The sequence below is a fragment of the Wasmannia auropunctata genome, unplaced genomic scaffold (assembly GCF_000956235.1).
Source record: "Wasmannia auropunctata unplaced genomic scaffold, wasmannia.A_1.0 LD336097.1, whole genome shotgun sequence".
Classification (NCBI taxonomy): Eukaryota; Metazoa; Arthropoda; class Insecta; order Hymenoptera; family Formicidae; genus Wasmannia; species Wasmannia auropunctata.
The window spans coordinates 659,592-682,511 of record NW_012026793.1 but is presented as its reverse complement, the minus strand read 5'-3'; the positions used below and the strand labels follow the sequence as shown (position 1 = coordinate 682,511).

The 22,920-nt window shown below is 39.7% G+C and overlaps 1 protein-coding gene across 1 annotated transcript in view; it reads right to left on the bottom strand.

The window, feature by feature from the left end:
• Window positions 1–143: 143 nt before the first annotated feature.
• Window positions 144–22,920, bottom strand: part of LOC105462495 (low-density lipoprotein receptor-related protein 2) — a 59,767-nt gene continuing 36,990 nt past the window's right edge. Inside the window, exons 9-29 of the mRNA XM_011709130.1 lie at window positions 22,115–22,865; window positions 20,509–21,225; window positions 19,022–20,381; window positions 18,738–18,939; window positions 17,622–18,621; window positions 16,861–17,509; window positions 15,519–16,695; window positions 15,003–15,423; window positions 14,190–14,398; window positions 13,372–13,767; window positions 10,111–10,678; window positions 9,366–9,609; window positions 8,646–9,253; window positions 8,271–8,563; window positions 7,254–7,771; window positions 6,939–7,176; window positions 5,952–6,203; window positions 5,373–5,879; window positions 3,640–4,615; window positions 3,459–3,558; window positions 144–3,320 (exon numbers count right to left, since the gene is read on the bottom strand). Coding sequence (XP_011707432.1) covers window positions 3,045–3,320; window positions 3,459–3,558; window positions 3,640–4,615; window positions 5,373–5,879; window positions 5,952–6,203; window positions 6,939–7,176; window positions 7,254–7,771; window positions 8,271–8,563; window positions 8,646–9,253; window positions 9,366–9,609; window positions 10,111–10,678; window positions 13,372–13,767; window positions 14,190–14,398; window positions 15,003–15,423; window positions 15,519–16,695; window positions 16,861–17,509; window positions 17,622–18,621; window positions 18,738–18,939; window positions 19,022–20,381; window positions 20,509–21,225; window positions 22,115–22,865 — 11,462 coding nt within the window. The 3' untranslated portion in view covers window positions 144–3,044. The remainder of the gene's footprint in view (window positions 3,321–3,458; window positions 3,559–3,639; window positions 4,616–5,372; window positions 5,880–5,951; window positions 6,204–6,938; window positions 7,177–7,253; window positions 7,772–8,270; window positions 8,564–8,645; window positions 9,254–9,365; window positions 9,610–10,110; window positions 10,679–13,371; window positions 13,768–14,189; window positions 14,399–15,002; window positions 15,424–15,518; window positions 16,696–16,860; window positions 17,510–17,621; window positions 18,622–18,737; window positions 18,940–19,021; window positions 20,382–20,508; window positions 21,226–22,114; window positions 22,866–22,920) is intronic.

Genomic DNA, 22,920 nt, shown 5'->3' with positions numbered 1-22,920 from the left:
AAAGATATCGGTGGAATAGAAATCACATAAAATTAGAAAGGAAACGGCTATTGTACTCATAAAAAAATATAATTTACATAGTCGGGCACAAAGGGTGAAACGCACGTGCATTTGATATTGCATGGGCATAGGGAATACTGAATTGTCAATTTTACAGTTTATTCTTGGACGGTATCTGTTTGATATTTTTGCACAATATATTAACAATTGTTATTTTGTCAACTTGATAAAAAAATACACAAAATACTGATATATCGTAATAATATTAGGACACTCTGGAGCCCTGCCCAGGTCAAAGTCGATTGCAACAAAAAAATATATATATATTTATATTTATTTATATACTCTTTTATGTATAATAATCTGTGTGGAGGATGGGTCAGCATTGATAATTCTCCTCCCCTAGTTTTCGCGATACGTGTATGTACAACGTGTTCACGTTGATCTCTCAATCTCTTTACCAAGGCACAAATTAAATTATAAATAATATTCTTGTATTCTAGATTGATCATTTTGCCGAGAGCGCTTCTTCTTCAAAATCTATGTGTTTAAATTATTTATTTACAGAATTTAAGACACTTTATTCATAGAATAAAGGACACTTCATTTTGAAATTACGATATAAAATGAAGAAAACCTAAAAAGTCTTGAGGATTGAATTTAATAAATTTATTATTTTCTCAAGACTAGAAGTTGCATTACTGAATTATTAACGATTCAAAGATGTTACATTAATCATAATTTGCACGGAAGAAGAATTACGCTTACTGACCCTGTAAAAAATATATGCATTAAAAGGAATTAACTGACGCTCGATTTACATTGATCATCTCCCTCAGGATTAGAATTAAAATAATTAGTGCTAGCTTAAATACCTTTTAGTTTTAGACTTTTTAGCAAAATCAATAACTTTAATCAATATTTCATTTAAACCAGGGATTAAAAATATATTAAACATATTTTAATGCAAATTAAAATATGTAGATTTCGTTTGTTTGCCATTATTACGTAAGTAGCGGAAGAGAGGAAATCGTTGGAGAAACGCAGTGCTAACTGTCCAGGAATAGTAGGAAGAATAGAAAGGTATGCAAAACTATTGTTATTGAAATAAATCTCTGATTTCGAAGCTCGGGAAGTTAAACTCATAGAACGAATTGTCGTCGATTCCTTTTAATACAGCTATCTTTTGCAGGAGGAGTACCTCACAAAATCTAGAAAAATGTACAATAACGTCGGCCGGGCACAATGTTCCGAAAGCACAATGTTTTCGCTGCGCAGGAGACGTTTCGTTCTGTCGTAAAATCGATTGTGCTCCGTAGTAACATTCGCAAGAATAACATTTAATAACGCTCATGCGTGAAACATATCTGTCTCGCTCCTCGAGCATTGCACGCCTCGACTCATCGTAACAAGAAAAAGGCCACTTTTCAACATAAAAAACTATATAACGCCACGCCTTACAAAAATACTTCCGCTAAGAATACAGCTTTTTTTTTAAACGGACGTACGTGCATCGTTAACGCTCAACTACTGTAGTTTAGTTAGCAGGATCATCTTCAACCCCGAGAACATTTTCTGCCATTGAATTCTCATTAAAATCAATGGCTGTTATAGAGGTAATACTAAATCTCTCATTGCTTTATTTTATAATACACGAAGAGAAGAAGTGTAATGAAGAATATTGAATTAAACTAAATATAATAATAAGATATTGGTCAATATCTTTGAGCTTTACAAACCTCTATCGAAGTCAAATTTGATCCCGTCATATTGCAGTTGAGAATAAATTTCACGCGTACGCTATAAGTGCTCAAATTGTACAGCAAAAACAAGCGAAACGTACTCAAATTGTTAGAGTTATCGAATTTTTACAAATTTTATTTGAGCCTCCTAAAATGTTTTGGACTCGAGTTAAATAAATTGTTTTCTTTTGCAACATAATTTCTCCGTATCGTTACAATGCAAATTGTTAAATGTTTGAAAAACACAGAAATATAAGGCGGGTGTGTGGTGAAAAGAATTATTTACGGACTGAGTGTACCAATTCGAGCACTACACGCACGTGCACGCATACACACACATATACATACACATCCTAGCTATTGAAAGTGTCCCGCTGTTATCGTTACACTTCAAGCAGCAACCTTGAGAAAGAATGGAATGTGTTGCGTCTTTTATGGTACACGGATAACATGAACATTATACTTTGTTAGCAATTATATTTACAAGACTTACAAATCACACACCTAGTAAAAAATGACACGATCGTGCCTATTGCAATTTGCTTTCGCCCTATTCTCTCCCTTTCCCCTTTCCTCGTGAAATCGATACCATCGATTTATCTGGTGACCGTTGTCATCTCGCGGCCGTTCTATACTTTCCGAAATTTTAAGATCCTAAAGCCAGTTCACAATTCCTGGCTGGAAGGAATCTAGAGATTTATGAGAATCTGTGGTCAGAAATTCTCATAGATCTAGAGGATGCAGAAAATTAAAAACCTAAACACGTCGAGCTTCTTAGATTTGAGGATACGCGAAGTTGACTTATGACTGCTACATAAAAATATTTTTTTTTTTATTTTATTTTTTCAAAAATGTCAAAAGGCGATGTCCTAAAATATTCTATTTCCGAATCTAAAGATCTAATTAAAATCTGTGAAATTTTCGTCAAAACTTTTATAAAACCGTGCGTCAAAGACTCTCTCTCTTCTCTTCCTTTATGTCTATATGACAATTTATAATCCTGATATCCTCTTCTTCACAGAAATCCAGAGATCCCGATACTCTTATATTCGTGGATCACTGGATAAGACAAAATCTCGAATTAATTGCCACATGTTAGAAACGTCTCGGTGAATAGCTTAATAAATAACGCACACGAGCAGTTGCGAAGTGTAATCCGCACTGTTTACGTAAAACTGATTAACTAATTTACGTTCGTGTCTCTATGTATTTCTTCGCAGGCTCGTGGAAACGTCTCCACCCTGCATTTTCAAGTTCGAAGCACAACAGATCCGAAGGAGTTCCTAAATGGGAATTGTAATCCTAGCACTCGGACTTGTCCTCCTCGACCAGTTGTTGAGTATCCTTTCCCGAGTCGATGGGCGTGGGGTCCAGTTCTCTCCTCTTCAGATGCAGTTGCGGGGGCTCTTTGTGCTGTATGCTGGAGGGCTTCATCTCCGCCGGCATCTCGTACATACTGCCGGCGCCGGTACCGTTCGTGGTACCGCTCTCCATGTTCACCGCATCGTACATTGGGTTACTAAAGTCTCGGTTCTTATTACTAACATCGTTCAAGTTATACTCCACGTCAAGAGGTTCCTGTAAACACAATAATCGATGATAATTAGGACAGGCATAGAGGCACAATAATATTAGAATAAAGCATATTAATTTATTACACTGATACATAATTTATCTAAAACGATAGATTTAAATCGACGCAAGCGAGGGCCTTACCATTCTTTCGTGAGCTTCTGCACCAAACTCTACATTGCTGCCTTGGCGGAAGGAAACACTCTGGGCACCTGTGAGACTGCCAAGACCACCAGGCTTGCCACTATGAACAACAAAACAAGTTCAATAAAGAAGATCGTCTTTATTCTGCGTTATTGTAAAATTTTGTAAATATCATACTTACAATGGTCGCTTCTTAAGAACCATGAAGATCGCAGCAGCGCAGAACAACACCAACAGGCATATGACTATGGGAATAACTATAGCAGCGGTTGATCCGCCTGCCCGAGCGGCGACCGCCGCTGTTTCGCAGAATTCGCCGTGGAAGTCTTCACGACAGTTACACGCCAGCTTGTCGTCCACCTCTTGACACCGTCCGCCGTTCTGGCAGCGACATACCCTAGGCTCCGGCAGAGGCCTCTCATTCGTGGCATCGCAATGCCTCTCGTTGTCGTCCCTCATCAGACGCTGGAAGGGACCAACGCTGTCCGAGCAGAGACAGCGGTGGCCGCCAGGAATTGTTACGCACAGATGAGTGCACTGATCGTTATGACACGGATCTCTTAGACTGGTGTTGTATCTCAGCTGATGATAGACTCTAACGCCACCAGGACTAGGGAGATTCCTGACGATAGTCTGGGGAACTCCTCGGCCGAATTTGTCCTGACGAACAAGTTCACCCGTTTGCTTAGTGGTCCAATAAAGATTGTTCTCAAAAACGTCCAGTGCTATTGGATTCCTGAGCGGTCTGCCCTTCAAAACAACTCTCCTGTTGGTACCCGCCAAACTGATCGCCTCGATGGTGTCCAACTTGTTGTCGGACCAATAAAGCGTGTGCTCCATAGCATAATCGATGGTAAGCGACGAAGGACTGGCGATTCGTTCCGACACGAGTGATTTGCGCCTAGCTCCGTCCATCCAGGCTATCTCGATTTTCGGTTGATTACCCGAGTCGGCCCATACAACCTCCCCACGCTCGGGATCCACGACCACTGCTGTTGGTTGTTCGAGATTCGTTGTAATTAAGCTACGTCGATACCTGCCGTCCGATTTAGACACCATAATTTGACCGCGAGGAGTAGTTCCCGATTGATCGATTTCACTCCAATACAAATTACCGGAAATCCAATCCACCGCTAAACTCGTTGGCCTGGAGTCAGCTGTAAAAATTAATATTATTAGTAAAACATTAGTAATTAATATTTCATACATAGTTGGGAAAGTTGTATTAAAGTTAACACATTTTATGTGTTCCAAACGGTCCATTCAAATTTTTGTTAATTTAACATAAAATAAATGTGTTAGTGTTGGAAAGTAACATAAACATTATGTAAAAATTAACACAGAACTTTGACACAATTTGGAAACAAATTATGAAAGCGTTTCAGTGAAATTAGCATTCATAATAAGTTATATTAACATGTTCGTCTTTTATTTATTTATTTTAAAATTTACATTTTTAAATTATATTATTATTTTTATGTTATTTATTTACTCATAAATTGTGTTATTTTAACAAAAAATGTTAAATATCAATTTAATACAAAATAACATAATCACATTATATTAAATTAATATTCGGGGGTATGTTAGAAATTGAACACAAACATTTTAACAAGGATCGTTTTTAACACAAGTATAAAATGTTTTCTATTGTATAGATCATCTCGTAAAATAGATAACACATATTTATGTGCTCGTATAAGGGTTAAAAAGAAGCGTTAAAAAGTTGCTTCGTGTGATACAAAAATATAGAAATTTAAAGATTTAAAGTTGCAAAGATCAAAAAATTTATGGTGCTATTGTTGAAAGAATCTAAACCTTAGATAAAGATTAAGGAATTAAATTTTTTAAGAAACTGAGAACACATATTATTTCAATAAAACATAATCAATTGTAGAATTAAATGATACATACTCTTCATATTGAGGTCCTGCGCGTGTCCAATCTTTGCTTCTCCTTCTTTGGCATTTACCATGTAGGACCGTTTAATAGTGTTGTCGTACGAGTCAATCCAAAATACGTATTCTGACCTGGGATCAAAATCAATGGCCTGCACTCTCTTTTCATTGTCTATCACGTCCATCTCTTCCCTGGTGCGCAGGTCGTAGGCTCGCAGTTCGGGCCCGTTTGCAAATAGCACGACAATGTTGTTGTCTTCGGCGCGGCACACGCCACTGTATGTGTCCGACAATTGGAAACCTTCCCGGCAAGAGCAAGCGTATGTGCCGTTTAAGTTCGTGCAGATGTGAGAGCACTGATGGTTACCGGTCTGACACTCATCAACGTCCACGCAGTGTTTCCGATTATCCGGCGAGATTATGTAACCGGGATAACAAGTGCAGATGTAGCCACCGTCAACGAGATTGTGGCAGTCGTGTGCACAACCGCCCCGATTATTGTCCGAACAGTGCTGACTGTGATCTGAAAAACAGTTTGTTCAATAATTTCCGACCGTGGAACGCGAAAGCGAAGAAGACGGGAATAAAAACTCACGGCATCCCAACTCGTCCGACAGATCCCCGCAATCGTCCGCGAGATCGCAAAGTTTCAGATGGTCGATACATTTCTTGTTCGCGCAGGTGTATTCCGTCAGGTCGCACGGACGAGTCTGCTTCACGCACATCGTCATGTTGTTCTCATCGGAACCGTCGCCGCAGTTGTCGATCCCGTCGCACAGTTGGTATCTGGCTATACACTTATGATTGGCGCACTGGAACCGTCTGTGTGTATCACACTGGAAGTTTGCTACGCAAAGATACAACAATGTTATTTATATTATTTTTTATTTTCTCGTTACAACCCGCAGAACATTCCGGCAATATTCCAGCAATATTGCCGAATGTTGCTGGAATGTTCTGTTCTATGTAGGAAAGGAATCAAGATCAAGGCTGGGCAAATTTCAAATACTGTATTTGAAATACAGTATTTGAAATACAATTTGTATTTCAGCGGAGCACATAAAAGTATTTTGTATTTCAAATACAATTTTAATTATAATTTATTTATTATTTATTTTGTATTTGAAATACTAAAGAAATTATTGATAAAAATTCTTGACAAAATTAATACATATAGTAACTTGAATTTTTCTCATATGACAATTAGCGACACTAATTATTTTCGTCAAGTTTCAAGCAATATCAAGTCATCAGAGTCAAATTTCATAATCTCACATTAGTAAATAAGATTTCTCGTGCGGTTGATACAAGACAATAGGACTGTTAAAAAATGCAAGAGAGTAAAACAACTTTTCTTTCTCTCTCTAAAAGTGAAGAGGGGACTGTTGGAGGGGGGCGTTTAACATTATATATTATTGTCATTGAAAGATTAAATTAAAAAGTATTTTGCATTTTAAATCGAAAGATTCAAAGTATTTTATATTTTGTAATTCAAATACTAAGATTGCCAGTATTTTGTATTTCAAATACTTTAATGATATATTTTGCCCAGTCCTGATCAAGATATCAGCAGTAAACTCACCACACATGGTAGGACTTTCGTCAGAATTGTCACCGCAGTCGTCGGTGCCGTCGCAGATGTCGTTCAGCGAGACGCAAAGATTGTTGTTACATTGGAATCGCGATTGTGGGCAGTATCTTCCTCCCGGGTATCTCGGCGGGCAGTTGAGTTCATCGCTCATGTCGCGACAGTCTCGCGCTCCGTCGCAACGCAGGTATGACGCAATGCAATGACCGCTGGCGCATTGGAAGCTCTCGTTCTGCAACAAGTATGGGGATTACATAAAATGTGACATGACAATGCCGTAACAAAACTATAATCAGCCTATTTACAGACCTTGCACACCCATTGATGGCATTGCTCCTCGTCGCTATTGTCGCCGCAATCGTCCTCGCTGTCGCATCTCCATCTGGACGCGATGCACTTGCCATTTTTGCATTTGAACTCGGACTCGGAGCACTGGCGATACTTGCCCTTGCACATCGCCTCTATCTCGTCGCTACCGTCCCCGCAATCGTCGGCGAAATCGCACAGCCACTGCTTCGGTACGCACCGGTTATTGGCACATCTAAAGTCCATGGTGGGATCGCACTTCGGACAGTTCTCCGGACGCTCGTCGGAACCGTCGCGGCAATCGTCCTTGCCGTCGCAAAACAGCCACTTCGGAATGCATCGGTAGTTTGCGTGTCCCGGACACCGCTGCCACCCGGTCGTGCAGTTCCTTTGCCGACACATGTACGCCGGCTCGTCGCTGTCGTCGCCGCAATCGTTATCGGAGTCGCACATCCACAGCTTGGGAATGCACTTGCCGTTCTTGCAACTGAACTCGGTGCTCTGATCGCAGGCACGGTTGCCTGAATAGTAATATAGATTACACAAGTTAAAGTAAATAAAAATACAAATATGTTCAGCTAAAATATATTCAATTCGGCAAAATTCGTATTTTGCGAAGCTGAAGAAAAGCTATACGGATGCGGTAAAAAAAACATCATTGCTAGTGAAAAAAATTTTCATACCTCAAATCAATTTTAAGAATTTTTCATATTTTTAATTTACAAAGATTTCTAAAAAAAATATCTTAAATTTTTAGTTATAAATTATATATAAGTTTCCTTCGGAAATTGTAGAATAAAAAATCTAAGAATATTTTAGAATTCATATATAAAAATAATTCTAAAAAAGATGTACTTTTTCCACATTTTTATAGTGTTTTAATTTGTATAAAGAAAATCTGAGAAATTTTCTAAAAAGTTATTAAATTAACAGAAGAATTTTGAAAAATTCTAAAAAATTATATAAAAAATTCAAACAAAAATTTTTTTAAATAAATATAAATAGCTACTAGATACTTACGACAAATGGAAGGATCTTCATCGCTGCCGTCTTTACAGTCGGCATCTCCATCACATTTCCAGGAGTCGTGTACGCAGCGGCCGTTGGACTTGCATTTGAACTCGAGCTCTCCGCATTCGAGCGCACACTTGGCTTCGTCGCTTTTGTCACCGCAGTCGTCAATTCCGTCGCAAATCGTCACGCTCGGTGTACAATTTCCGTTTGCGCACTGGAATAGGCTTGGTCGGCAGATCCTCTTCGGGCAACTTGACGACTCGTCAGAACCGTCCTTGCAATCCTTTTCTCCGTCGCATCTGTGCATACAATTTCCATTATAATTCCTTTATCAGTTGTTCGATAAAAGAAAAAATGTTACTCAATCTAAACATATCGTACCTCCAGTACCAAGGGATGCACTTCTCGTCGGGTGGTCCGCAACGATGCTGGCCCGCAGTGCAGTTCGCTATGCATGTCTTGCTGTCCTTGTCCAGAATAAATTGATTCGGGCACGTACATTTGTAGGAGGTGACTCCAGGCTGGCCGTATCCTTCGAGCAAGTACGAACTAGCAGGCGGTGCAATGAGGCAGAGATGCGAGCAACCGCCGTTGTTCTCCGCGCAGGGATTGTTGTAGGGTAACTGCCGAAGAGGGTGATAGGCATGGATGTCGTAGGGTCGGTGAGTGGTGTTGCGTAACACTTGTAGACGCGCTCCGGAGAATTTCTCCGCCCGGCTGATCGCTTTTAGATTCCAATCGGTCCAGTAAATAAAGTCGTCAAATACAGTGATGGCAAAGACATGTGGCACAGTAGCGCCGGACAGGACGATCCGCCGATTGTGGCCCTCGAGATCGGCGAAGGCGATGTAATCCAGATGGGCGTCCGCCCAGAAGATGCGATCGGTGAAGTAATCGATTGTCAGGGCGTTCGGCCAGGCGATGTCATCCTGCCACGTCAGAATTTGAGTGAAGTTGCTACCGTCCATGCCCATCTTACCAATGTACGCCTGGAATTTAGATCCGTGATTCACGATTAAGCCTTCGTAACTTTATAATAATTTTGCTTATACAATACAATTATTCAGGAAGAAACTGCTAGTAATGCTCAATGAAATCCACCTGAAGATGCCAGGACGTAAAGTACAGGTATCCGGTACCGGGATGTACCGCGATCGCACGTGGATCCGATATTCCGGTCAGCAAAGTCTTCCTGTTCGTGCCATCAAGCTCGGCAACGTCCAAATGCTTTGCATGACGATCCAACCAATACAATTTCCGACCAACCCAATCGATAGCAATACCCTCAAGTCCTAAACTGTCGTGACGGATAATTGGTTCCCTCTCGCCGCCGTTCACTGGTGCTCTATAATAGAGAAACAGAGAAATGATAAAATTTAGATAGAGAAATAGAGAATTTAAATCAAATAGCTCCTCCAGTTTACAATTAGAAAGAAAAATATCCCTGTCGAAAAATTTTTTCTTCATTTCAATCTTCATATAATTTTACAGAATTTCTATTCTATTCTAAATTTTAAAGTTTTTCAGAATTCCCGTATACTATAATTTTTTATGACTTTTTAGAAAATTTCTCAGATTTCTCATATAAATTAAAATACTTTTTAGAAATATTGAGAAAGTCATCATTTCCAGAATTCCTTATGCATATATGTGAATCTTGAAATATATTCTAAGACTTCTCATGCTATAGGTTTCAAAGAAAACTTACAAAATCTGAAGAAGTTTAAGGTATTCATCAGAAATCTTCATAAATTTAAGGCAAAAATTCTTAAAAAAATATGTATTATGCAAAGTAATGAGAATTTTGTTTATCAGGAATCAGCATTAAAAAGCACACGTAATATACCTGTATATTGTTTTCGCGGTGACGTCGCAGAAGTATAGCATCTGCTGACCGTAATCCGCATCAAGCGCAACGACGTTGACCAGATCTTGATGCATCAGACTGTAGTTGGACGCGTCAATCGACATGTTCCTAACGTAATACTTGTTCGTGAACACGATCCACGGCTGAATGTTGTCTCGTCGCTTGCACGTATGCTCGTCGGCTTCCCTCTCGTACCAGCGCTCGTTGCACTTGCAGTAATAACCGCCAGGCGTGTTCTCGCATTGTTGGCTGCATACCTGGGGCGTCTCGATGCACTCGTCAATGTCGTCGCAGGCCTTGCCATCGGCCAGCAGCTTGTAGCCGTGGTTGCACTCGCAGTAGAAGCTAGTCGGCGTATCCACGCATTTGTGCCCGCACTGGTTCGTCTCAACACGGGCGCACTCGTCCACGTTGCAGTGCGGCGGCTCGTCGCTCTCGTCGGCGCAGTCCGGCTCCTTGTTGCACACCAGCTGCGAATCAATGCAGTTGCCGTTGGCGCACATGAAGTCCTTCGGATTCGGGCACGTCGTGTTCTTTCCTCTGGACGCTAAAAGAATTAACGTTTTTGTCGATTTCAATAATATTTCATATCGTACCAAGAAAGAGATTGTAAGAACAATTAAATGCATGTTTGGACACACTTAAAATTAAATATTTTCACCTTTCTTCATACAACTTGAATCGGAGGATTAATTATATTTCTCACATATTTTAGTATTTCTAATCTTTCTTAGAATTCTTCATATAATTATTTTTAAACTTTTATGTAAATTTCAGAATTTTTAAAATATCTATATAATTTTATAACTTTTTAGAAAATCTCTCAAATTTTTCATACAAAAACGCTTTTTAGAAATGTTGAGAAAGTTTACATCTTTTTTTAGAATTCTTATGTACTATCTATAAATTCTAAAATATTCTAAAACAAGGAAAGAAACCGAAGTGTTGCCTCCCGATTTTCACAAGCTTGAATATGTTGTTTTTTAAACAAAAATAAGAGACAGATTTTCTTACATATCGTGTCTCTTCACACTTTTAACTCGTGAAACATCCCTTAGAAAAGAAAATTAATTATTTATTTCGGAGCAAATATTATCGAAACTATGAGAGATAAAAAAATGTTTAAAATAAAAGTTGAATAGTTTTAAAAGTATTTCACAATTATAATTTAAAAGGAAATTTTTTAGCGCCAAAACACGACCGTGTTTCTTGATAACAATGGAAGTAAATCTATTTCCGGAATATTCTGCGTACGTATAATCGGTATAATCAAGGAAATTTTTATCACACACTGCAGCTAGCTAACACTTACGAAGCATTTGAATGAAATCAGAGCGTTAATATTGAAAATCAAATTGATGTAAACAAATCTATTTCAGGAACAGTCTGCATGCATGTAATCACGTTTTTACTGCGCACGGCTAGACAACATTTACGAAATATTTGAATGAGATCATAGCAGCAGTATAAAATGCAGTCGCTATGCAAATATATGTTAAATCAGTACATCGTGACATTGTATATACAGGATGTCCCGAAATTCGCGAATCAAAATATCATAGCAAGAAAGTCTTCGAAAAATTAAATAAAAAAGTTATTTAAAGTAAATTTTTATTTTAAGCAGTAGTTTTTGAATTTAATTTAGCAGATCACGGTTAAACGAAAACATGAACACGTTGATAGTGATATTGATAGCGCACTTCACGCGCGTACTAATCTATAATTGGCTAAATTTAAACTCTTATATCTCAAAAACTACTACTTAAAATAAAAGTTTATAAATATTTACTATATTTATAACTTTTTTATTTAATTTTTCGAGGACTTTCTTGTTGTAATATTTTGATTTGCGAATTTCGAGACAATGTTCCTGTATATACAATGTCACGATGTACTGATCTAACATATATTCACATAGCATATGACATTTTATATTGCATTTTATATTACTGCTTATCATTGTCTAATCCCACTCCGATAGTCTTCTATTTGTTTTTTTTACTTTCAATCGTCTTTATAATTTTGACCTTTAATTTTCTTGTGATTTGATCCCTTTCGTTGGCTTTAAACTAAAGCAACACGACATTAAAGAATTTACGAATTTGTAAGATATTAATTCTATTTTTAAAATTAACGAAACAATAAATGTAATTAAGATAAGCGCAATATGTATTTCACACTTTTTGCATTTACATAATGCAACTAACAATATCACAAAAATTGTGCACATTTTCGTTGCACATGCATCCTTCCGCTTTTTCAAACTTGACCCTATGATCTCATTCAAATATTTCATAAATGTTGTCTAGCCATACGCGATAAAAATTTCCGTGATTATGCAGAATGTTCCCGAAATAGATTTGTTTACATCAAATGCTAACAATCAAATGCTTCGTAAGTGTTGTCTACCTGCGCATGATAAAAATTTCCATGATTATATGCACGCAGAATATTCCCCCATACAGCACACTTTATCTGAGGATGTACAAGACGTCCTCTGGATGTTCCTCAGATAAAGTGTGCTATATGGGCCGGAAATAAATTTGTTTTCATCGTTATCTCTTATTACGCAAAAATGCGAGCAGAACGTGCTGCGTGAAGAATTGAGTGTATAAACGAGTACGGATGGTAAGCGTATAGAACATTCATATTCATTTCTCAAAAATGATACTTCGAAAAATAATTTTATCACATATGATTAAATTTGTCTTAAAATAACTTTTTAATTTATCATTAAAAAATTCGAAAAATTAAACAAAAATGTTAAGTAGTGGGAATATACTAAAAAAAAACCATTATTCTAAATCATAGTTATAATGTACTTTTAAAATATTCAATTTTTATTTCAAACATTATTTTATATCTCTCATAGTTTCGACGATATATTCGTCCCAAAATAGAATATAATCGATATTTTTCCTAAGAAATGTTTCATTCTTTAAAAGTGCTAAAGGACACGTATATAAAACAAATTGTCTATTATTTTTGTCTAGAAAATAACATATTCAAAGGGGATCAAAATCGAAGGAGAACGCTTAAATCTCTTTCCTTGTAATACTTTTAAGATTTCTCAGTCTATAATTTCCCAAAAAAAAGTTTATAAAATCTGAAAAAAATTAAGCTATTTTTCCAGAAATCTTCACAATTAATTAAAAATATAAAAAAGTGAAATATTTAAAATATTATGGAAACTTTCATGAGAATGTTTTTTATCAAGAATAACCATTAAATTATACTTACGACATCCTACTTCGTCCGAATGATCACCACAATCGTCTTGACCGTCACAGCGGAACTGCTTGCGTATACACTTGAAATTTTGACATGTAAACTCTTGGGTGCTGCAATGCTTGTATTGGCTGTTACAGAACTTGCCCTCGTCGCTGCCGTCGCCGCAATCGTTATCGTGATCGCACAGCCAGCTGCGGTTCAGACACCGACCATTGTTGCACGTAAACTGACCTTCGGCGCAAGGGGTTGGCGCCGGACAGTGATGCAAAGTTACATTCTCATCGGCCCCGTCAACGCAGTCAGGATCTCCGTCGCACAACCATTTCTTCGGGATGCACTGGGCGCGATTCCACATTTTGTTCGCGATGCAAGTAAACTCGGTTTCTTCGTCGCATTTTCTGTCATCTAGTCAAAATAAATTAATAATAAGTTAAAACTAGATCGTTAAGTGAATAACACAATTAAATCTAGAAACGCCTTCAACAGTTAAAACTGGATCTTGATACCTATATACTTCTATGTAAATTCTAAATACATTTTTTAGTTATTTAAATCGATTAATGTCGGAACTTGCAACGCAATCGCAAACTGAAGATGAAATAGTAAAAAAATTAAATTGATTTTTAATTTTAATAATAACAATGCTAATTAAGTATCTTAAAACACAATGAAAAACTACAAAATAAATTAACTCCTTGATATAATAGGATATAATTTTTGAGACAATAAGAGAAGATAATCTTTGAATTGTAATAATGCGGGAAAAATTATAAATATTAAAGTTCCGAGTGAACGACAATGAAATGTTGTATGGTTGAAGAACTTACTGCACTGATGACGCTCGTCTTCGTCAGAGTTATCCAGACAATCGTTGTCTCCGTCACAAATGTAAATTCTAGGAATGCAGTTACCATTGTCGCATGTAAACAGATCGCCGAAACATGTTCTACCTTCGGATTGGCAGTAACCAGGCGGCTCGTCACTTCCGTCTAGGCAGTCATCGTCTCCATCGCAGTACCAAGTAGCTGGAATGCACCTGAGCAATACGCATGCATTTAAAACTTTCTGTTACAAGATCACAAAATATTACACCGAGAGAAAAATACAGATGGATTAACCATAATTTAACTATAATTTATAGTGAATTTCGAGGCAACTATAAAATTATAATTAATTTAACCATGCAAATTATAACTGCTTTAACAATGCATTACGGTTATACATTATGATTGATATTATTATTTTTTCGTTTACTTATTTTTTAGTTATTGTTACAATATAAATAGTAAGCAAATGTTAAGAAAATACACAGTTACACTTACTATAATTGCAATTGCATTTACTTATATATAAAAATATTTATTTTATTTGTCTTACATAATCTAGATATTTTGTTATATTAATATTTGAAATTATTATAATTTATAATAAAAATCTTTTTATATTTGGTAGGACTATACAAAGGTTATTGTTACTAACATTATAATAATAACCATAAAAATAGTGCTTCTAACCATAATTTTTTTACTATGCAATTATAGTCACAAATACAAAATATTTTTCTTTCAATGTACAACTTTCAAAATAATTTTAAAACCGTATTAGATTATTAAAATTATTTGTCAAACGCAGAACTTTACCTGTGATTGGGGCATCGGAAACTGTTCTGAGGGCAGGTCCTCTGTGCGCAGTGAATCGGATTCTCGTCACTGTTGTCGCCGCAATCATTGTCGCCGTCGCATAGCCAGTAGGGCTCCACGCAGATATTCGTCTTCTCGCACTTGAGATGATTCAACGGACACGTAGTGTTGCGAGGACAACGCTCATGCGTTTCGTCAGACGTAACGTTATCCTTACAGTCATTAATACCGTTGCACACCTGAGATTGCGGGATACAGCGGTGATTGGCGCAGGTAAATTCTCCTGATGCACAAGGCGGATAAACGCAACCCTCCTCATCACTGCCATCCCGACAGTCGTTTTCGTGGTCGCACTTCCATGTTTTGAAGATACACCGGCCGTTGTTGCAACGGAATTCGTTCGGACTGCACGAGTGGTGAGCTGAAACATGAAGATTTATACAAATATTCTAGCTAAACGTACTTTCGAGAATACTTGCTTTGAATTTTATTTATTATGAGCTTTGTAGCACTCACAGCAGTAATCGGTGTCCTCGTCGGAACCGTCGCCGCAATCATCGTCGCCATCGCACGCCCACATTCGGGAGATGCATCTGCCGTTTCTACAAGCGAACTTGTTCCCATCACAAGTGACGTTCTTTGACACGCACATTCTATCTTCGTTCACCAGCCTGCTATTATCGTTGCACTTGCATTCTGAGGTGTAGTTGGCACCCGGATGGCAGGATTGATCGCAGCCGCCGTTATTGTGTGTGCAAGCATTGTTATCAGCACTACATGTCTGTCTGTCTCCGGAGAAAACGTGAAGATCTCGCGGGGAGTCCTCCAATCGCTTCACCAGCTCGATCTTATCGGCTCCAGTGTGCTTCTCCGCTCGGTAAACTCCACGAAGCTGGAGATCTGTCCAATAGATATGCTGCTTGTGGACGGTGATAGCGAAGGGATAGATGGTGGCGCTGACCAGAATTTCTCTATTCTTCCCCTCGAGATCAGACCGCTCGATCTTCTCGCGCACGGCATCGGTCCAATATAGCATCCGATCTTCGTAATCGATCGCCAGACCACTCGGTTGCGAAAGATCTTTGTCAATAATAGCACGTTTCAGCGATCCCGCCATGGTCGCTTTGAAAATCTTCCCGGACGTTCCAAAACGACCCCAATCGGTGAAGTAGAGTGAACCGTTGCAAGGATCAACGACGATGGCGCGTGGACGGTCCACGCGTGCGATCATCACCAAGTTAGATCCGTCGAGGTCCATTGCGTAGATACTGTTGTTCGACGAATCCGTCCAGTATACCTTCTTCTGAGTCCAGTCGTACGAAATGCCCTCGGGATTAATTCCTTTACTGATCAGCGTGTGCAGTTCGGAAGAGGACGGATGATCCGACGACATATACGCGATTTTCGCCCAAGGACGAATTTGAGTAAACAACAGCCTCTTGTCCTGATAATCAAAGTCCACTCCGACTACATTCGTCAGGTTTCCAACGGATGCGAAGGGTACGTTAGTGTTGTGCGGATCTAAATGAATGGCGCGGATCTCAGTTCGCGTGGCGAATACTAGATATTCGCTAACGGTATCACAGCTACGATTGTCGGCTGCGAGTTTACCCACTGCGCAATCGCAAGTGAACGTTCTATTATAGTCTTTCGGGAAAGCGAAACACAGTTGAGCGCATCCGCCATTTGTTACCTGAAGAAATAAGAATTATTTACCTTTTCAAGTTTGTTTAAAAATTATTCTTTGCTAATTATTACTTCAAAAAGTTTAAAAATTCTTTTAAAAATAATTTTAAGCTTCTTTCAAAAGTAGTTTTATCTTCTTAAGTAAAAAGATAATGCATATCTCAATTCATACCTGAGAGCAAGGATTTGTGGCATCCGGCGGTTGACTGTTTTGATCAAAGATAGCAATGTCTCTGAGCTTTTGCAGATTTGTTCTAACGGGGATAGGAAGGCTAGTATTGCCCTTTAATTTGCTCGCTTTAAAAACGGTGGCCAAATTTCGATCTACCCAGTAGACGTCTCCGCCAAAGATAGCAACGCCCATTGGATTTGGCAGATTCCTACGTATAATTTCTCGACTTCCACCGTTGAAAGACATTTTCTGGATGATGTCTAATTTTGAGTCCACCCAATAAACGTCGTGCGTTGCAAGATCGATCGTTAGATCGCGCGGTGTGCTAATACCAGACGTCACAATAGGGAACCAATTGGTACCGTCGAGGAAGGCTTTGCCTATTCGAGGATATTGTCCGTAATCGATCCAATACAAGTATCGTTTGATAGGATTTACAGCCAGCTCTCGAGGAGCGTCCGTCGTCGTCTTCACCAGCACCTTTCGGTTGGAACCGTCCAACCAGCAGACTTCTACGTAGTTATCATGAGGAAAAACATTAGCGAAATATAAGTTTCCTGCAATCCAGTCTACGGCTAGGCCACGAATTCCATTGGAACCAATTCCCTGTTTAACTACCTGTTGCAATTCCGTGCCGTTGGGTCGTATTCTAAAATATAAATAAAAATTAATAATATTTGTCGCTATATTAATTTCGCGAAGAAATCATAGAGCCAAAGAACTTTAACGTTTGTAGAAGCAGTCAATAGTACTTATCTTACCTGAAAATGCCATTCCAAATGCCTCGATTGAATTCCACCCAATATATCCAGTTACCCGCGTAATGTACATCGACATGAAGGATATGATGGCCAACTCCAGTAATGGGTACCATGGCTTCCTTGGAATCTTTGAGACTGTAACCTCTGGCAACATCCAGCTGAGTTACCACCGCGAAAGTCTTGTACGGTTCACATCCAGTCTCCGTGACTTTTTTATATTCCATTCCGCAAGCGCAAACGCGCGTGCCTCCGGACGCAGGCAGACAAAGCTGTTCGCAACCACCGTTGTTTATAAGACAAGGATGAGATCCGGTTGCACGTTTTTTATAAATGGTTAAAGTACGAAGCTCAGAATCGTTATCAATGATTTTGGTTGGGTTGTCACCACTAGGCAAATCAACACGTTCAATCTTGTCGTAAAGCGGATCCAGGTAGTACAGACGAGACTCATGGACAGCTATTGCCTTAGGCAATGCTATGTTGTTTGCCGCAGAAAGAATGGTGCGAACATTCAGACCGTCCGTTGACATGGCTTTAACATAAGCCGGATTCTGAGAAGAGACGTATAGCGTCTTGCTAGGTATATCGATGGTAATTGCTTCGGGACGTTCTATATTGTTTGCGAGAACTAGCGGATTGGTACCGTCCATATTCACACGTCCAATCTTCTGAGGCACTCCGAAACCTCCATCATCCACCCAAAATACTTGCCCGTCAATAGGATCAACGCACATCGCCTTCGGTTTAGATACCGACGTGAGATTTCCATCGTTTGACAAAACGATTGTGCGGTATCGCGTTTTGCCATCCAATTTGATAGCTTCAATATTGGATGCGAATTTGTTGCCGATAAACATATTACGTCCAAGCCAATCCAGCGCCATAGTGGATGGTGAACCGACGATGCCGGTATCGCCCGCAGGATTCGGAAACTCCGTTCGGTTGCCGCCGTTATAGGGAATAGAATAAATCGTACCATTCTCATTGTCGCCATCTTTGCCTGATGTAAATAATAAAATTAATAAATAATTAAATTCTCTTTTAAAACTTGAAGAATCTAGAATCTTGAAAAGACTTTGAAAAACAAAAAGTATACTTAAAAAATAAATATTTTACCTTGCAACCAGTAAATAATACGGTCCCTTCTGTCATACTCGATAAATCTTCCACCTTCCACACCTACGATAGGCGTGATGTATCCAGTCTTTGTTTCTTTAGGCGTCAAAGAAACATCAACGATTTGAGAACCTCGAAGAACCATTAAATATGGCGTTTCCTCTTCCATGCAACGTCCATCAGACAATAATTTAAATCCAACCTGGGATCAAACACGAAAAAAAAATTATTCAATCTAGACAAATAGAATTCCCGATATGTTTGTAATGTATAAAATCACTTACCTGGCATTTGCAATTGTATCCTTTTGGATTACTGGGCGATAGGAGACATAGATGTTCACAGGAAGTGTTAGCGCAAGGATTCGCAGTGATTGGTTGTAGTACTGCGTGATGTACGTGTATGGAAAGAGGCTGCGAAATTAGATGCGACACCACCGTCTGATTAGAACCCTTGAACTTGTGTGCGGATAGTACGCGATTGAGCTGCCGATCAGTCCAATACATAGTGTCCTCGAAGAGAGTAAGCGAATGGGGATGCAGGAGATAGTGCGAGCTGGCTAGAACCTGAAGTCTCTTGCTGCCGTCATAGAGACAAGTATCGATGAAGTCTAGCTTGCTATCTGCAAAATATATCCTACGAGTTGCGATATCTAGCGCTAGACCGTTAGGCCAATAAATCTTTGTACTGATGATAGTCGATCGATTGGTGCCGTCCATTCCAATTCTTTCGATTCTAGGATTTTCACCCCAGTCAGTCCAGAAAAGCCATCTCGCACCTGGACTGGGATCCAAACACATTCCACGTGGCTGCGTAATATTCTCCTTGACGAGAATCATTCTGCCAACCCCAGTCTCCTTAGCCACTTCGATTGTATTTAGCTTTGAGTCTAACCAATACAGATTCTGGCCTATCCAGTCGTAGGCTAGACCTTCCACCAGGTCTAAACCGGTACTGATAATATCTTGAGGATCACTACCGCGATCTAACCGCGAGATTCGCTTCAGCTTCATGTCCGACCAAAAGATAGTGCCTGTGTGCATATTACTGGCGGTTGCCACAACGTTTTCCACGTTGATAGGAACTCGTTCCAGCGCCTGATCCTGAAGATCAGCCACTAGAATGGTATGCCTGTTAGAGATAATCAAAAACGCAGCGCTGTGATTGAATGCCTTGCACGTATGCTTATCCGCGTCTAACGTATAACCATCCACGCAGCCACAATAATAGCTGCCCTTCGTGTTCACGCATGTCTGCGAGCATCTTCCCTGCGGTTCGCATTCGTTCAGGTCTTGACATGTCAAGCTGTCGCTGCTGAGTTCCTCGCCAGCCGGACAGGTGCATTGCGCACCGTACGGAGTTTGGATACAACCGTTGGTACATAATCCACCTTGATGGCTGCATTCGGCGGAATCACAAGCGGGTCCCTCGTCCGCTCCATTGGGACAATCTGACTTGCCGTCGCATACGCTGGTCGTATTCACGCAACGATTCGTTATGCCCGGACACTTCCATTGTTGGGAATCGCACTTGAACGCGGGAGGACCGCATGCGTGCAGTTCGGTGTCTTCGTCGGATCCATCTCCGCAATCGTCTTTTCCGTCACAGATGTATGCCTTGAACACGCATCTCTCGTTTCGGCATCTGAGGAACACATCAAATTAGATATCAATGAATTGAACGAGAATAAGATGTATGTATGTACATCTCTATCGCCTATGCTTCCTTAAGAAACGCATGCAAGAAAGTTTAATTAAAGAATACAGGAAACCTGAAAAATCCAGTCTGGCAGTCGACCTTTCCGCATGATTCCGGTTCATCGGACTTGTCCGGACAATCCGCGGTACCGTCGCAGTACCAGCTTCTCGGTATGCAGATAGCGGAACTGACACATTGGAACTGTTTGTCAGTGTTACACTGATCCGGCGCCAATGACGGGCAGCCCACTTCGTCTGACCCGTCATTGCAATCACTGATGCCATCGCACTTATACGATGCTAAGACACACATCTTTTGATCCGCGCACGTGAATTGCGTGCTGAGGCAAGTAACCGGCGGGCAATCCATCTCATCCTGTTGATCGAAGCAATCGCTGTCGCCATCGCATACCCAGGATTGTGGTATACAGTGACCGGAGCGCGGACAAGTAAATTGGAAGTACGAGCAAGTTTTTGCTGCGCAAAACTCGCCCTCGTCGGAACTGTCGCCGCAGTCGTTCTCGGAATCGCACTTCCATGTTGCGGGGATGCAGCGATTATTGGCGCAAGCGAACTGATTTGCGCTGCAGGTGACGTTCGGGCAACCCATCTCATCACTGTAATCGCCACAATCGTTCTCAGAATCGCAATGGAACGTCATCGGTACGCAACGACCTGATTTGCATTGGAACTCGTTTGCGCTGCACGTTGGTTTTGTGCAGTTTTGCATTTCGTCACTGTTGTCGAGACAATCATTTTCACCGTCGCATACCCAGGATTTCGGGACACATCTGAAAATAGATCGATTAAGAAATAAAATATTTAAATTTTAAGCAAATTTGCAAAAATCTAATTTTATTTAATAATAAATACTTTTTTAAGTTTGTCTAGGAGACGAGACTTCCCCTTAATCCTAGACTACCACACCTGGGTAAAATTTACCCGGACCATTTTTGAAGTACGTGCCATTCCGACAGGGTTGAAGAAGTAGGGTCACGATGTGGGGGGGGGGGACTTACAAGTGTCTTCTACAACCTTCCATCATAAGCCGCGTAAAATTCGATAATCGGTCTAGTTCACTCGGTCAAATAAATGTTTTTTAAAGTGAAGCCATATGAGGTATTTTTCTTTGGAAAATACCACTCATGTTCTTTTAGAAACTATGCTTTACTTTTTTTATTCGCCTCTGAAGAGAATTGCGATGTAAAAGAAAAATCAGCTTTTTTCAGAAAAGATATAAAAACTGATTTACATTTTTGCAAATTGTTCATATCTTTAAGATCTTTAAATGTTACTATCTATTCAGTCACCTTTCTTACTGTCTAGCGTATAGATTTAAAAAAAAAGTTCTAAATCGATGCGTTTGAACCGAAGTTACGAAACAAAATAAGTAGACCGAGTAAATTTTACCCAGTATGGTAGATTTGGGTGGCAAATATGGTGTAGTAGTCTAGGGTTAATCGAATATGAAATATGTTGACCAAAAAATCGTGTTAGTTTTTTATTTCTAGAATGAACTGTGTGCTATTCGAAATATATAATACCTAGTACTAAATTATAATCGATATATTTATAAATTAAATTTGTATAGCTTCTGAATCTTTTTGAAAAATTTTGTTACAAATGTTGATCGTAAATCATTAGCTTCAATTATCATGAAAAAGTCAAGTTAACACATACCGCTGATTTGCGCAAGTGAAATCCCAAGTATGTGGACACGCTTGCAAAGGCGGTTCTCCATCAGGATCCGCTGCGCAGCTCCTACCATTACTCTGAAGACGTTCTCCATAAGGACATCCACATACTTGAGTGAGCTTCGGTGTGGGTTGCATACCCGGAAACATGATGTCGGAGCGTGAGGAGTTATCCGGAATAGCAAAGCAAAGTTTTTCGCAGTCGCCATTATTAATGGTACAAGGATGATTGCTTGTCGTTTTCTGAATATCACGGCTGAAGACTTTCACGCCGTAAAGTCTGTTGGTAGCGGGTTCACGGACCAGAATAGCTTCCTGCTCACCAGTCTCTTTATGCAACCGAATAATGGCGTCAAGACGCCAATCAGTGATATACATCCAGCTCTCGTGGATTGCGATGGAAAACGGATGTCGTATCAGTCGGGAGTTCACCGTTCGCACATCCGTGCCGTCCAGGTTCGAATGCTGCACGTGATCCAACAGAGCGTCACACCAGTACAATCGATCTTCGATAAAATCGATCGCCAGTCCATTTGGCCAACCTAGAGTTAGATTTCTGAAGACGACCAGGTTGGAACCGTCAGCGTGAGCCCTGCTAATGTTGGCCGGACGATCCCATTCAGAGAAAAAGATGTAACCCTGGTTCGGATGGATTACGATCGCGCGAGGACGCTTCAGATTCTTCAATAATGTCCGCCGATATGTGACATTCCGAGTGCTGAGCACGTTTAATGTACCTGAGAAAACAGACAAATTTTATTTTTTGGACTAGACAGACCTTGCTGTTTATTT